Genomic DNA, 17916 nt, shown 5'->3' with positions numbered 1-17916 from the left:
TTTGTTCCCCATACTTAACTTGTCTTCATATCCTGTCAGTATAGACCTTCCAGTTTCTCTTTTAACAATATTCCACATTGCTCTGGGTTTACCTTCCTCCTCCAAGATATACCACCATATCCAAGAAATTCACCATTTTTTGCAGCTTGAAAAACATTCTTCTATATTTTATAATATTTCTTATAAAATGCGAAGAGCGCAGAGACACATGTAGTTGACATTTATGTTTATATGCTTTTATTACAACCTGGGAAACACACATGCTTTTATGTTCACATGAAACTAAAGGAAATGATGCGTTAAAACTATAATAAAACGATATAGGAAATAATTCAAAATTGTAGTTTATTTCGCTGTTGTTATCAAGTTTGGCTAAGGTAAAAACTGTCATAAGGTTGGCTATTATTTCTTCAACTTTAGGAGTAAAGTCCAGATAATTACTGTCAGGTGGTCTGTAAATTGAGACAACTAAAAAGATTTATAACTGCATTCTTGGTTTCACGTGCAGTGTACTCAGAATATTTGACATGCTTCAGTTGTGCAGTAATTTCACTTGTCAATGATGATTTTACAGTATCGCCACTCCTCCACTCAATGTACTTCTACACGAAGAGAGAGATGCCAGAACAAACTCATTACAAGTGTTCAGAACGGCCTCTGTAATTTAATTCGTCCAAGTCTCTTGCAAACAAATCACATCTGGTGAATAAGGGCGTAGAATTTAGAAACCAACAAGTTCCGACATTTGTTTCTTACGCTTCTGATATTATTACTCGATAACAGGCAATGTTCAGGGTGTGTGCTGGGATGTCAGGGAGGATATCCGCTATGGCGTGCCCTGCACACGTTTCCCGGATCCAGCTCCTGACTCACTAGAGCTGCAACCAGCTGAATCAGGTCACTCGTTTAGTCCGTTCGACAGTTCAAAACCATTTTTTTTTTTTATTAAATTGTCTTGGGGATCAACATTTAGACAGTTTAGATGGAAAAATGGAATTTGAGAATGCTGATCTTGGAGCTTGTCTAGTTGATGGTGACATTGAGAATCGCGAACGAAGCAAAATAGGCATTGTCGTGTACTTTTTTATTTCATGATAAATCTAATTATAGCCGGTCTACAGACCGGTTATTATTGGACTATGTTGGACTTATTGATTGCCAATTCCAGCATCTCATCAAATTGCCTCCTCTCTCCATTATTTGATGAGCCTGCTTGATCCTGTTCACTTTCAGACAAGCATTTCTCAAGCTATGCTCAGGTCTCTTAACTTTCCTAGACTTCCTGTTATCCACAACAATCTTCAATTATATTTCAAGCAAAATTTTAAATCACTTATTAAAGATATAGACCAAATCTAACACTATAGGTTTAACATTCAGATTCAAACTATCAAGATTGATTAGTAAATCAACGCCCCTTGTCACATAATTTAGATTTAATGATCCAGTTTTTACAGTATGGTAATAACAGGGAGCAGTGTCATATAATTATTTTAATACGAATAACTATACAAATAATAAAACTAACAACACATACGACAAAGATAACTATAAGAAGAAATATATAGAGTAAAATATAGTTAATACGGCCACAAACACTGAATAAATTAACAGGAGTTAAAATTGAAAACAAACGATTTATTTAAAATTACAATAAATTTAGTATAAAAAATAATATATTAATAAATATTATATTAATAATAAATTATATATTAATAACATTTATATTCTATGGTGAATAAATAACAAATAAAACAGGAATTGGAGACGTTTACAAGAAAAACAAATAGTAAAACAACTAAACTTAAATTTAAATTTGTACGTAAAAAAACAAAACCGTAACTAAACAATCGAAAAAATAGAACACTTCATTGAAATCCCTAAGACCAATCCTTAAGGTGCAATCTGATATGATCATAGCTGTAACAAACACCCTATGCAGTGCCTGGAAAATGTAGCTGGCAAAATATAGCCGTGGCGTGAGAATGCTGATTTAAAATTGACGGTGTCTTTGAATCGGTTGGGAAGGACGCTCAAGAAAATAGGTCGTGGGAGTGGGACAGTTAGGTAAAGTAAAGTAAGATTATTTTTAAATTTACTACCCTTGTATTCTAAATTTTTAGCCATTAAATAAATGTTAACATGTAATTAGTAAAGTTATTCCTTTTATAAAAAAAAAACTTCTACAAAATTACACAATATTCACACTTACAGACTCTTATTTTTTATTTTTAGCAGATATTATTATATTAAAATATATTAATACAAATAATTAAATTACTTTTGAAATGAAAAGATTCATTTTACAGGCAAAATATTCTATTAACTCAGAGTACGCCATAACCAGAAACTCCTCACCAGACAAACTGAGAGATATGTTCTATTAATCTGGTTCATATAACTATTAAAATATATTTAACTTATATTCTAAGTGTGTGTGTGTGTGCGCGCGCGTGTGTGCGTGTGTGTGTGTGTGCGTGTGCGTGCGTGTGTGTGCGTGCGTGTGTGCGTGCGTGCGTGTGCGTGTGCGTGTGTGCGTGTGTGTGTGTGTGTGTGTGTGTGTGTGTGTGTGTGTGTGTGTGTGTGTGTGTGTGTGTGTGTGTGTGTGTGTGTGTGTGTGTGTGTGTTGTGTGTGTGTGTGTGTGTGTGTGTGTGTGTGTGTGTGTGTGTGTGTGTGTGTGTGTGTGTGTGTGTGTGTGTGTGTGTGTGTGTGTGTGTGTGTGTGTGGTGTGTGTGTGTGTGTGTGTGTGTGTGTGTGTGTGTGTGTGTGTGTGTGTGTGTGTGTGTGTGTGTGTGTGTGTGTGTGTGTGTGTGTGTGTGTGTGTAAAATACATATCATGAATATTAACATACTGGTTAACTATAATGTCTAACCACTGCATGATGCCGAGCGTCTGGGACTGTTGTAGCCAGCACTTTGTGCCGTGGTTGGCTGTTAGGAATTTACTTTTCGACACTAATCTGATTCGATAGGCTACTATTCCGACACGAAAATACGATTTCTATAACTTTTCGACAGTTATCACGTTTGACGGTTTAAAAACAGATATTTTTAAATTCTATAATTTGTTATGTTAAAACACGAAAAATGCGTTTCGACACTAATATGATTTGACTCTATTATGCATTCCCCTTTAATTTGTCCTACCAAAAAACAACTTTAATCCAGCTACTTTTTCTTATTGTTTACCTTTTAGGCTAAGCGTTTAACAATGGCTCCTACACCAGTTGCTGATGACGAAATCCGACTTATGTCTGTATAACGGACTAGTATGCATACCATCGCATGTGTTGGACGAACGAGTATGCATACCATCGCATGTGTTGGACGAACGAGTATGCATACCATCGCATGTGTTGGACGAACGAGTATGCATACCATCGCATGTGTTGGACGAACGAGTATGCATACCATCGCATGTGTTGGACGAACGAGTATGCATACCATCGCATGTGTTTAAACGAACGAGTATGCATACCATCGCATGTGTTGGACGAACGAGTATGCATACCATCGCATGTGTTGGACGAACGAGTATGCATACCATCGCATGTGTTGGACGAACGAGTATGCATACCATCGCATGTGTTGGACGAACGAGTATGCATACCATCGTATGTGTTGGATTGATTGATTTCGTACAAAGCTTAAACATTTCAGCTTAATCTATAATGACAATTGCAAAGTAAAAGGTTTATTTTTTGGCTGATATTACTGATGAAAATTAAATGGACAGAGTGTGGTTGTCATTTATAGTAGATCGAAAGGTTCTATTAGCTCACTTTCTTGTCTGTGTGTTAAGTACAAATATTTGGTTGATTTCAACGCGACATTTGCAAAAACCTTAACTCTTGAAGTTTGGAACATAGCTCAAAAAGTTGATAACAATTCTATCTTGTATAACATGCAATTATATTCTAATAGTCTGGCATACCTTTACCTTGCCATTATTGATTCACCTGAAGTTATAGATGAGGTAACTACATCTATAACTTTCTTGCTGTTTTTTGTTTTACCTATAAATTCTCGTAACCCACAATTTATACCAAAATTCGACAAGACTAAGCAAGATCTGCATTTTCTCCAGTTTAAACTGAAGTAGCTGGGTAGAACAAGAAATGCTCATCGTCAACAATTGCATACTTATTGTTTTGAAAATGACCAAAGTTTTGAAGTAGATTAACAGTGGCGTCAGCATGGATCTCGTGTAGAACTCTCGGTATAGGTTCGATCGCTGCCAACTCCACCAGCTGGTTGAAGTAGATCCTGTCCTCGTCAGCCCAGGTACGAAATAAAGCCTTCTTCGGAGCCCCGTCCACCAACTTCCTATCTATATTCTCTTTAATATCCTCTAACATCTCTTTATGTCCTGGCAAAATGTTGTTGGATAGTGTTTTCATGAAGAAGCGAACCTTCCACATAAAAACATTCTGTGAGTTCCATCCGCTCAATTTCTCTTATCAGCTAAGAATTTATTACTATCTTTATTTGGATTATGTCTATTTTATTAAGAGTAACATGGTTTTTAATTTTGCCCTTCTTTTTCTTTTTGGGTGACAGTACTTCTCAAAGGGCTCAAATCTAGTGAGTGTGAGTTCAACTTTAATTTGTTACATGTTATTACATCTCATATTCTAAACGAATGATCTGTATGAGAAAAAGAGAGCTTTACCTGTTATTTACATTTGTCATTGAACAGTTTATCCTACTAGAAGAGTATAAGGTCAAGAGTAACATATGGAAAGATAATATTTGTTATATAAAAAAAAGGTATTCAAGAAGTAAAGTATTTAGAAAATACGCAAACGGGCGAAAGCCCAAATTTTGTAATCTTTTAAATGTTTGATGTTAAATTCTGAAACGCTTAAACTAAATGCTTAAACAGTGAACTCGTTTTAGAACAGTGCTATTTCAAACTATTATATTATAATTGTTGAATTTACGTTGATTTACATAATTAATGGATATTATCAATCATACACTGACAGAACACTGATTAAATGTATAAAAGCCTCAAAGAAAGAATTATGTTACAGTCACCTGTATGTCAAAAGTAGGAAACTGCATGCTGTACACCAGGTTTCCCAAGACACACATGGAAGGATGGTTGGCGTTGATGCAATGCTTTTACAGAGGATAAACGAGTCCTTGGTCCTCTGTGATCTCACATGACTCGTCCAGGAATTTATAGTTCTTACTGAACCCTGAGAATCCCATGTGTAAGTGCATGTAAAGGAAAAGATCTTCCATATTATATTAGATACCAATAAATATAAATCTACAGTTTTTTATTTCATCATCAATAAATAGTATTAAATATAAATTGTTCACATGGTCCAATTCCACTTTCTAGTCCCCTAGTAACGGTTTTATTATGCTCTGTTTAAATTTAGAACTGCTTTATAGTAACAAGAAACCTTTGCCTGAGACGTATCAATCAATTGATAAAAATAATTAAACGATTTTGGGTTTGGAAATTGTTTTTTTTTATTTTAAATTCCATAGCCCGTTAAAATAACCTTTAGTGTGGAATATAAATTAAATAAAGTATTCCATTTCGTCTCTGGTAACTAAGAAGAGGAATAAGGACACGAAAAAGTGCTTTATTTGTACAATAAGCAAAAAAATATTACCCTCACTAACCTAGGAACTAGCATTATTTCTCTAGAAGTAAATTACTATTAATTTAGTCCAAAGTAAGGAACAAGTATTAATACTTAAGCACTAAATACAATGGCCATTTCGACCGTCTGTCTGGTTAGCAATTCTGCAGACTTCTTGTAACTACAATTAATACAAATCATGTAATTAAAAATAACTCATTTTAACTTTGGCAATTTAAATAAGCTTCAAAATATTACTTGCAATCAGAAAAAAGAGAAGGAAAAAGTAATATTTCGTAAGTCCAATAGATGTATATATATATATATCCAGATACATACATACGCGTATACACATACACAGACAGGCAGACACACACGCCCACACGCCCACACACACACACACACACACACACACACACACACACACACACACACACACACACACACACACACACACACACACACACACACACACACATATGTATATTTGTTTTTATTTTTGTTTTGGGCTCCTTTATACTGTTATCTCAAAGTTTTTCATTTATATTTTAAAATTTACAAATTAAATTCCCATCGCATTCTCCGTGCATCTCTCACAAATTGAAGCCAATCCTTTCCAACAAGGTAGTAAAAAATGTCTTCTTCGCTTAGTATGATACTCCCAAACTATTTTATCCGAATCTTTGCCAGAATAGGACAAATACTCACAAAGTGAAAGACCGTCTCATATTCATTCCGGTTACACAAAGAACAAACATGACTTTTATCAGGAAACCAAGGTTTGTATGTAATTCAAACCAACCAGGCCTGCCCGCGCCTTAATTGCTCAAGACATAATATCTTTCAGGAATGCCTTATCTCCAAAGTCAAGTTTGATTATTAGATAATGTGGATGATAGATAGACGTACATGCACGGCCTGTTTGCATCGCCTCAATCACTCTTGTCAACTCGCCCACCAACTCAACGCTGTTATCAACATTAAAATTTACCTCGATTCCACACTTACTTCCTAAGCTCTTCCACTCCCTGAACCACAATACATTTTTTAATACAATCTCTTTTGCTAATATATTTGGCGTCATACTCCAGATTCTTCCGAGGTAATTTACTCGTAGATTTAATTTAAGGATAAAGTAGTATAAGGTTTATAAGCCGGTTTCGATGAAAAGTGTGGAATTTGATGTGTTAAAGGGCAGTCTAAAAAGTTTTTTTTTTTCAAATCATTCTTTGAAATCCCTCAAATGCGTTGAATTCTCTGTATCCCCATACTTGGGCTCCGTAGCACAAAACTGTCCTGACAAAAGCATTAAATAGTGTGAATTTTGCTAACCGAGGCATATTCTTATCTTTTAAAAGACCTTTCCAGATTTTATTTATAATTAAATTTGATACTCTTGATTTTTTTAATATTGTGATGTAAATATGACACCCAAGTATTTGTATTTCCCTTGGTACCGCCACCTCTCATTTTACTCAGTTTTCCCCCTTTTCTGAACACCATTATTTTTTATTTATTCAAATTTACAATTAGATTCCAGTTTTAACAGTAATTTTCTAAATTATTAATCATAAATTGCAAGCTTGTTGCTGTAGGTGCGAGTAGAAATATCATCCGAGTAAAGCAACATAATCATCCTGGTTTTCCCGAAAATCTCTGATCTCTGGTAACAAATTTATTTGTGTTCCGATCAAAAGCCTTGCTCATAAGACGTAAACTCTAACAACCCATCTAACAGCGTATGATAGTATTCCAAAATATCATGTGACCTATAGCTATGAATGTCAAAGAGACCAGTCCATGTCGTCTCTAGTAACCAAGTGATGTGTCTTGCTCAACGGTCTTGATATGCTCATTTGACGTAAACTCTAACAACCCACCTAACAGCGTATGATAGTATTCCAAAATATCATGTGACCTATAGCAATGAATGTCAAAGAGACCAGTCCATGTCGTCTCTAGTAACCATGTGATGTGTCTTGCTCAACGGTCTTGATATGCTCATTTGACGTGAACTCTAACAACCCACCTAACAGCGTATGATAGTATTCCAAAATATCATGTGACCTATAGCAATGAATTTCAAAGAGACCAGACCATGTCGTCTCTAGTAACCATTTGATGTGTCTTGCTCAACGGTCTTGATATGCTCATTTGACGTAAACTCTAAAAACCCACCTAACAGCGTATGATAGTATTCCAAAATATCATGTGACCTATAGCAATGAATGTCAAAGAGACCAGTCCATGTCGTTTCTAGTAACCATTTGATGTGTCTTGCTCAACGGTCTTGATATGCTCATTTGACGTAAACTCTAACAACCCACCTAACAGCGTATGATAGTATTCCAAAATATCATGTGACCTATAGCAATGAATTTCAAAGAGACCAGTCCATGTCGTCTCTAGTAACCATGTGATGTGTCTTGCTCAACGGTCTTGATATGCTCATTTGACGTAAACTCTATTCTATCAGGTTATTTATCCTCAATTTCTTTCATTACTAAACATTTAAGGTATATTGAGTTTTATGACTTTTTTTAATTTGCGGGGTTAATTAATTAACATCAATAGTCCAATCATGCGAGTGCGTTGGTAGATGGCACGAGCCTGCTTTATCTGATTTGAGTGCGTCCATGTTTTCTTTAGTCATTCCTACTAAACATTTAAACTTATTGCTAGAGCTTTCTTATACCACACCTAAAATAAGTTGGCTCGTGAGTGACTTATAATTAATCAACGTTTTCTGATATTGTATCTCGGCTTATAATTATATCATTCAAACCCGGTTCGGAAATGACTTTTCTTTCTGCTGCAAATAATCCTCTCAACCATCCGTAAAATGATGTGAAACACTGTTTCAGGCATAATATGAAATCTACAAAAACAAACAATAACTACATTTTGAAAAGCATTCCCACTCTTAAAAAGTCACACAATTTACGATCAATGATCACTACATACCCTACCTGTGCAGTACACCAAAGTGTCTATGTCCTCGACCGAGTCATCTGTGAACTCTACAGAATGCTCCAACAAACGCCGGACATCGGGTTTTATCTCCACATTGGATCGAAAGCGAAGGTTCTTTATAGTCTTGCTGTGATGTGACATGAATACCTGTAATTTTATAACCCATACATTGTTAGGTAGTTCCTAAATACCTAAATATTAGGCCTTATCCAGTAACATTTTTTATTTCAAATTCTTATCTAGGACTCGGAATAGGTAGAAAAAGTGCGAGTTCGTATAATGATTATGCCATGAACAACATCTCTGAACAATACTTGTCTCTTCTATCCAAGTAAATTATAATGTCATACATTTTTTTCTTTCAAGGTACAAAAATGTTTTTGTAGAAAAAAGTGTAGACAATGTTCTAATACAATCCATAACACTACTTTTGTCTAGGTCCATAAATAGCAAAGCACATAATAAACAGTGGAACGAGGGCAGTTTTGGGATATGGCACCCAAGCTCGGTGAATTTATGCAGAAACAATTAGTAGGCCTAATAATTCTCTACAATTAGGTTACATTAGTATATGGCGATTAATATTACATGTTTAATATAGACCTGACATTATTAACCTATTAATAATAATTTAAATATTTGTTTAATGAAATTCCGAATAGTCGTGCTAATCAGTTAATTATAAATAAACTTATTTTTTATATAAATTAAAAAATAAGGTAATAATACCTGATTGAGGTTTGAAACTTTCCTTGTGGGTATTTATAGGATGCTTCCTATATTATTTAATTATTTATAGGAATCTTTATATTTTTATTAAGAGAATTGTAAATTAATATAATAAGTGAATTGTAAGATTGTGAGCCTTCCAGCAGTGCTGAATTTCTTGTCAATTCGGGTTCGAGGAATGCTAGAAGCTTCCTTTTGTATCTAGGTATTGAGCATAGGTTACAGGTCTGGGTTGGATAGGTACCATCCAATTCAGACATTGTGTTTGCTCAACTTTGATTGGCTAATGTTAGGTTGATTAGATGGTGGGAGGGACTTCTAGATCCTTCCGGTGGCTTCAACCACGTTTTTCAGGAGATTCTTTGCTGTGTGCTCAGAGAGAGAAGTACGTGTAGAAGTGATAGCCTACTCTTGTCGTATTGATTTTTCGGGAAGGAGGTTGAGTTTAAGATTAAAATTTCTTTTCAAAATTTAAAGTCTCAAGTTTAAATTAATTAATCTATAATAGTCATTTTGGTTACTTGGTGAAGTCTTCAGCAGATGTGTGAGATACTGTGAAAGTTACAATTTAATATTGAAATAGAAAATTACTTGATGATATTTTCCTGTTCAATTTGGTTTAATCAGGAATAGCCTACTAAAAAAGAAAATTCATTTAATGTTCTGAGATTCTATAGATATTTTAACAAGTTCCTAAATTTAACCTTCAAAGCCAAGCGGATAATTCTGGATAATTCAATAATTTGTAATTGGAAATTTACAGAAAATAAGTAGTTTGAAATTTATACAATTTTGAGTTAACTGGTTGGACATTGTCTTTGTTCATTTATTAAATATTAATATTACCTTAATTTGTTTGATTTTTATTTTGAGAAGAAGTATTATTTTATTATTTGTTTCATTTTATATTTGAAGAAGATTATTTTATTTTGAAGTTTAATGAAGATTTTGATTTTGAGTTTGTGTTAAAAAAAAATTAGCACTGAGAACTTGAAGGACACAATTATTGAATGATTGATTGATTGTTAATTTTAAGACTGGACTTGTGAACTTTTGATGGGTTATAATTAAGATTTAATTGAGAATAAATTCAAAGTAAAAGAAAGATAGCTTGGCGTTGCTGTATTATTGATTTCATATTTTTATTAAAATTACAGTTAATTTTATACTGAGTTTAATTATTGAATTCCATTGGAACTTGTGCATTCTTAGAATAAAGGGTTATTAGTTCAGAACACAATTGATCGCTCTTATACTAAAACAAAAATAGTTGTAATTGGTTTATAGAAGATAACCCTACTATAGACACGTTACAGTATTGATCTTTTTATTAGCGTCATATTAAGAAATAAATATTCACCATTTCGAATAGACAGTATCCATTCTTATTCGTTGTCTATACAGCATATCAGTCTTGGCTAAACACTGTTGACTGGGGAACGGATGGCCGACCTTTACTTTTATCTTGAAAATCGATTAAAAACTAGAAAATCAGCTACTTTAGTTTTACCTAAGACTGCATTAAAACTTATTCGGCCACTCAAAACTCAATTAGGAACGTAGAAAATTACTACTATAATCTTTGCAAATTAACGGAACACGGACACGTTCACGGATTACCCAAGAAATTTAGTTAACATATACGGTTTTTGCCAATATTAGTGTTTGAACTTGCGTTTAAAACTAACCACAGGTACATACAAATTAAACCACTAGTATGGTAATGCTACGCTGGTAATGTAGCAAGTAGTGTTTATTTGACTGACGTTCACACGACATTGTAAGACTTTTCGCATTGCTAATGACGAGATTTTTCTATCAAAATATCTGATGTTTGCAAATAATATGTTCCAGCTCCAATTTCAACAATTGCTTGAATGTCTTACTATCAGTCTCAATTACATATAGCCTATCACACGAATTACATCCTGTTCAATACGTAAATATTATACAGCTATTACTAACACCAAATTAGGATAAAATCATCCGTCATTCACCTTACAAAAAGTACATCAAGTATTTGAAACCAAATGTGCCATGCACAAATAAACTGTACCAGCTACTATAGTCGTACCAAACCTTGTCTGCACAGCGTGATATATGCTCGGTGAGGTCCATGCCCGAGGGTCCGCCACCTACAACAAGCACCCGCTGGCCAAGAAATGACTCCGACTTCCTGTACTCGTGACTGTGCATACTACAACCCCTGAAGTGTTCCACTCCCTCTATGTGGGCTGTGAAAGGCGTATTGTTTACCCTAATAAACATTCCACAAACACAAATCGTTTATTTAAAATAGCCAGGTTTATCATAATGTTGGGATAAAATAAAGCTAAAATGTTAAACTGATCACATTTTTAGAGAAATATATAATACTAGCGGACCCGGCGCGCTTCGCTGCGCATTTCAATAAGTTACCCACGGCTTCGCACGCAAATCTTAAGAACCGAAGTCCTTATATTACTTAGTAATTTTTTTTTTTACTATAATAAATTTTAGATTAAATTAGTTATATCTCCGATGCCACGATTGAGCTTGCTTTGTTGTCTCGATCGAGAGAATATGTACACACGGAGTTTTGACAACCATACTTCTGTCAAAAAAAAACAACTAAGGTTGATTTTATAACATTCTTTATATTTGTAGCCAACGTAAGATAGTAATTATGATATCTGCAATGCTCTTCTGATCAAGCATGAGCATGGTTTATATTAAATAAATATTGCAGTTAAAGGTGAATTTTTACGTCAAATTTGAATTGTATTATCTGGATAGTAAAGTCTATGTTTAACAGTGATTGCAGAAACAGTTTAAACAAAATTTGTCGTTTCTCTTAAGCTTACTCTATGCTTTAAAACTATAAGTGTAATATATGTTTACAAAGAACAGCTGATTAAAAATTTGAAAAGACTCTTTCACTTAATAACATATGTTTGCTGCAATGCATTTCTTACGGGTATTTCTGTAACCAGTGGGGCGGAATCCTGAATCGGGAAAGGGATAAAAAGTATCCTATAACCTTCTACAGATCAAGACGAACAAATTTTAAAAAAAATTAGGCGAATCCGTCCAGCCGTTTGTGAGTGATGCTGTTACACACGAACAGTTTCATTTTTATATTATAGATCTCATGAGTTATTTTTAGCAAAAAACATAATAATCACATAAAAAAGAATGAGCCTAATATAACTACCACTTCGGGATTTGGAAATGTGCTACAGTTCTAGTTCAGTAAACTGTATAAATACGTCAGTTTTTTAAAAAGTCTGAAGCTAATCAGTAAATCGATTCTCTTTATACTGGAATATTGATTTTTATATCAAAGCTAATTAAAATACTATAATTCTGTACGGTTAACGATCGTTTTACGATCAGTATCTTACACCAACTGTTTTCGTATAGAGAGTGTTCCAACACAATTACTACAAGCTTTAGGATATTTCTCTTTGGATTAATTAAGAAAGGCCAAAAACTAAATACTAAATGTAAAAGCAATAGTATCCCTCTCAGTCTATCTGTATGTGTTATACTTAAGAAAATCGTAATTTTAAAACTAATCATTTTTACCAAACAGTAGAACAAACTATATGTTGACAGGTTTGATCAATGAAGTTTCGTTCAATATTCGAATAGCAAAAATTTCAAATATTTAAACTTAAATGGATAAAAACGTATAATTGTAACATTACTAATTAACATTTACAAAAGTTAATTTTTGTAGAAAATGTATCTAAAAATAAAACACTTTAAGTGTTGCCATCGGATAACAAATAACAGACTTATTGCAAGTTTAGTCCGATCATGAATGTGCAATCTCAGTTTCTTCACAATAAGATAAAATGGAATATTGTAAGTAAATTAACACGATCAAAATAAGTTTTAGCTGTTATTTATTCCATTAACTAAACTAATAACTTATTGTGCACAACATGGCTCGAACGATCAACAAAATAATAGGTAGCATACAGTTTTATATAATCCAACATATCGTTTCATTTTTCATTTCTGTGTGAGGCTTTAAAGGCTACGATTGCTAAATGACATGTGTATTAAACTATTATCTGTCCCTAACTGCTAAAATGCGTTGTTAATACGTTCACTATTTCCACAGTGGCATTCATAACCTCAAACTTTATGAACAATAATTCATGCTTCATTTACAATAGGTAACCTATGCAAATTATTACAACTCACCCGTTACAGATGAACAAAATATCAAAATAATAGGTGCAAGACGCCTTGTTTTGTAGATCCTCTACTGTCACTTCCCATTCCGATTCTCTCCGGCTGATCTTCGTGACGAGATGATGGAACTGTGATATAACACATTCATTGTCTCAAAAACAGTTGAATTAACTTGTTTTTAGTAGTTTAATCTAAAATGATAACCATTCTTCTTATTAAAACATGGGACATTTCGGATAGAGAAATGGCGTATCCAATGGGCTATTAGTTGGTCTGGAACCTTCTCCGAAATTTATTTTATCACATGTGTATTTTCAGTCAGATACAACTAAAACCATTAAAATGGCTAACAATATGCTAACGCAGACATCTACACAAAGTCGTTTTCACAAAATTATCATTTTAACATAGTTGCAAATATTTTTGTCATCTTCTTTTTTCTAACATACTGTATTTACGTACACTATTAAACGCCTAAACATTGTCTTTATAAAACGCCCATATCTAGTAATAATGCCCAGTGTTTTGTCTCAACCATTCACTTGTTAACATTTCTTCAAGAACTTCAGATTTAGATATTCTTGTAAAGTGTGGAGAGCTTTTACATAGAGTAATGTGAACAAAAGCAAGCTTTGCTTCTTTGCCACGCAGTTTGATTAGAATAAACAATGGTCCTGCTGTACCTGTACATCACAGATATGCCAACGCCTTTATATACACGATTCAGTTTTCGTCAGAATATTGTTAAATATTTGCTACCTTTAGCAAATATTGAAACAAATCACTTGCTGAAAACAAACACGTTTTTAGCAAATGTTTGTTTTGCTATTCACTTTATTCACTTTTATTCAACTTAGTTGGATGAAGTTTTGTTTCATCAAAATTATTGTGAAAGGGTTGTAAAAATTGATCGCATTTTCTATTATAGAAAAATGTTTTACATAACACAAGAGCGATTTAATATATTTTTAATAGTTTAACTTACATAAACATAATATACATACAATTAACGATGTTTTCTATTTAAATTTAACTACGGCACGAGATTAGAATGCTAAATACTTGATGGTAGGTAATATGACTGTATATAAATGTTTACCTTGCACAAACTTCGAAGTTGGAATTTGTCGGCATAATCATTTATATATTCCAAGACTTCTTCTGATGTCAAATATGAATCCTTTTCGTTCTTGTATGGTATGCCGGGAAACATCATAACTTCTTTCGGCAAATTAGTTCTGCAAACAGAAATAATCAAGGATAATTTGGATTATTCCACCAGAGTTCTGATAAAATTATTCTATTCGCAGTACTGAAGCGGTTAATTAATATAAATGGCAAACATATATTTACTCTTTGTAAACGCGTATTGGCTTCTGGACAACCAGACTGTGGAAAGTAGCACAATTTGTACAGTGTTTAGGTTTTTTCTTCTCTGGCTATGAGCGCTAATTTGGTAGAACATCAGAAGGAGCAGTTTCCAAGCCTAAACGTGAGAGATATATCTCTCCTGGTCGCTTGGCCTGATAGATATGGAACAGAGTCTGTCCTTCTTCCAATGTAGACCTTGCAAAGTAACACAATTAGTACTAAATAAATTCTCGTTAAAATCATTTACTATCAAGAATTATTAAATAATAACTAATAAAAATTAGAAGTCAATAATAGAATGACAGTCATACTTACAAATAAACAGAAGACAGATAAATGTTTTAATATCGTCGCATGCCAGTGTTGGTTTTACCAAATCAGTGAATATATATATCAATCAATTTGGATATAGATCAATCAATGTTTATATATATATGTATATATATATATATATATATATATATATATATATATATATATATATATATATATATATAAGCGACGCGGCGCGGCGCGCTCTAGTGTGCGCACTCCCATTTGAACACATGCAAACTATTAAGCCGGAATTATTTCCAAAAGGCGGCGGCGCGGTTCGGCGCGGCGCGGCGCGTCTACAGTGTGCGCCATGCTTTAAAGTCGATCTAAAATGTATGCTAAATTATTGAACGATATCTTCTGTACACTCTAAATGTTCAGTTATTAAATGTAAGTGAATATTTATAAATGTAGAATAGTATGAAACCCTCAAGTCATCACAATTCAAAGGAAGAATCAGATAAGAGTTCTTGGATACAGATGAGTTTAAAAAGTTGTTTAAAAAATGTCTAAATACCCCATGTGAAAACCTATTGTATCACCTCTGATGTCCTGATTCCAATTTATATCACAGGAAATACAAGTCCAGTCTTGAGAGGAAAACAGAACATAACGTTATCTATGTTAACTCACTTGAGATTGCTGTACATGCTCGTGTGGATGGGAGCTCCATACTCGTCAGTGCGTGTACAGTCTGTGTACCGCCAAGTGCCACCGAGATACCCGGATTGCTCGAACACGGTACAGTCAAAGCTCGCGTCTCGGCAGTGTTTAGCGGCACACAGACCTGCCGGTCCGGCACCCACCACCGCAACTCGCTTTGACTCTGTAGCTGCTGCCATCGCCGTGCACTATTCCCTGATCTATGACAGACAGGCTATCCTTCGCCGTAGTTAACTGAACTCTGGCTCCTGCTAATCTTATAAATGTGCCAAGGTTCTCGGCATCTTGTACGCGCAAGCGCACCACTCCCCTTTCCACACTAGCAGAGACTGTACACTATACAGTCTAGTCTGGTCTGTATTCCGCTAAACGATAGTAAATGTTTTTTTTTTTTCGGAGAAGTAAAGTGCACAACGCAATGTATTTGATTTTTATCCAAACTTCACTATTTCCGATGATTTCGGAAATAAAGAAAATGCAATTACTGGCACTGCCCAAAATAAAATACCAAGAACACGTATATACATACTGCATGATTTTGTTCAGTAGGAATAAATTGCTACAGTGAAAAATTTATAAAAATTATATTTTTTTGTCAATATGTACTTCGAATAAATAAAAATTACACAAAAAGTTATTGTTTACGTTCAGACACAAGTGCACTACTAATTGCATCCTGAATCTAATGAGCTCACTTCACTGCAGAAACGTTGTTTCTATTAACATTTCGATGTATGCTAGTGCACTTTTAACGCCATGAGTTGTTATTGTTGGTATAGTAATAATAATAATACAGTGTTTACATAATTTGGACTGAATGTCACAACAGTGATATAATGTTGTTACTCAATGGTAGCGCTGTGTGTATCTAGCTTAATTCCCCCCACTCAATACTTATTCTATTTTCTGTTATCTTAGAAGCTGTAACACCTTTTCCTTATCTTGAAACTTGTATACTCCTTATCAGTAACTCTAAATTCAATTTTACTACGCATTTAGTAACTGAAACACTGTTTATATTATTAGAAAAAGTGTTTCGACTAATTAAATCCAGAGGAATTCGTTTAAAAGATATAACTGAGTAGGTAAAATAGTTTTGTTCAAACAGTTTTTTATTGTCATAGTCTTTTAAAAAAATAAGCAAATTTAAATATTTTCTGGCACATAAAAATGACAATTTTATGTTGTTTGTATTTCCATCTTCTGCATGTAGGTTTATTTCATAGGACGAATTATATTTTTAATATTCTTAATAAATGTTAGAGGATTCTGCTATCTAACTTGTTCAAGAATTGTATAATATAGAACAGGTAACAGAGTTAGGACAGTAGGAGGAGTAGACAGTATCCTCTGACCGTAAGTTACAAGAAAACAGTAGGCTATATAGTAATTAACAGTAATAATGAAAAATCACACATAGGATTCAAATCTGCCCCACAATATCTTTAACTCAGGCCATAAGGAAGTCTTTATTTTAACTTCAATAAAGAAATTTGATATTTTTATACAGAGGGATATAATAACTCATAATCAAGGATTGAATTTCCCGTTTAAAATTCCAAATACAGATTGTCTGGATTTTCATATTAAAATTAAATATCATCCAACAAGGCAGTTGTCCAATACTCAGCTGTTGTCATGGCCCATATGCGAAAAGAACTGCCAAGCACTTCTTTTATAGTCTAATATGTTTTTGCACAATTCTTTTGATTTTACAAAAGGATATAGTTGTATATAAGGATTGTGTAATACAAATTTTATGCAGTACAGCCAGTTCCATACAGCAATGTGTAGATAGGCCTAATTAATATTTAGTAATCTATTTATAGTTACCATACCGTTTTTTTTTTTTTTTTTTTTGTTTTTTTTGTTTTTTTAGATAGCTATGCAACCAGAATTTTTCAAGCGGAAAAAGATTTTAATATTGGATAACATAAATCTTTTAATAATTAGACTATTAAATAATTGAAGGTTTATTCTTACTATTGACCAAGTAAGTGGCAATCCTAGTTTTTTTTATCAAGTAAATTTATAAACTCTTAAGGTACGACAGTATCTTGTTATGTGGCTGAATTA

General features: G+C 33.6%; 1 protein-coding gene across 1 annotated transcript; it reads right to left on the bottom strand.

Annotated features, from left to right (window-relative positions):
* Positions 1-4153: 4153 nt before the first annotated feature.
* On the bottom strand, positions 4154-16134 carry LOC124361792 (senecionine N-oxygenase-like). The gene is made up of 7 exons (XM_046815773.1): positions 15811-16134; positions 14591-14729; positions 13501-13619; positions 11386-11563; positions 8574-8724; positions 5042-5205; positions 4154-4413 (listed from the first exon to the last, which is right to left on the bottom strand). The coding sequence occupies exons 1-6, from the start codon at positions 16017-16019 to the stop codon at positions 5129-5131; spliced, it is 873 nt and encodes a 290-aa protein (XP_046671729.1). The 5' UTR covers positions 16020-16134; the 3' UTR covers positions 4154-4413; positions 5042-5128.
* Between the last annotated feature and the right edge of the window lie 1782 nt (positions 16135-17916).

The sequence above is a fragment of the Homalodisca vitripennis genome, chromosome 1 (genome assembly GCF_021130785.1).
Source record: "Homalodisca vitripennis isolate AUS2020 chromosome 1, UT_GWSS_2.1, whole genome shotgun sequence".
In the NCBI taxonomy this organism is placed as follows: Eukaryota; Metazoa; Arthropoda; class Insecta; order Hemiptera; family Cicadellidae; genus Homalodisca; species Homalodisca vitripennis.
Note: the sequence above shows the minus strand (reverse complement) of the source record. Positions and strands in the feature narration are given on the sequence as shown.

Bases quoted from the DNA above. Each gene is read 5' to 3' on its own strand.
- LOC124361792 (XM_046815773.1), bottom strand. From the start codon at position 16,019: ATGGCAGCAGCTACAGAGTCAAAGCGAGTTGCGGTGGTGGGTGCCGGA. The intron at 13,620-14,590 runs GTAAACATTTAT...GTTATATCACAG, and splicing joins AACTTCGAAGTTTGTGCAAG to TTCCATCATCTCGTCACGAA. The intron at 8,725-11,385 runs GTTTGGTACGAC...ATAAAATTACAG, and splicing joins TATCACGCTGTGCAGACAAG to GTATTCATGTCACATCACAG.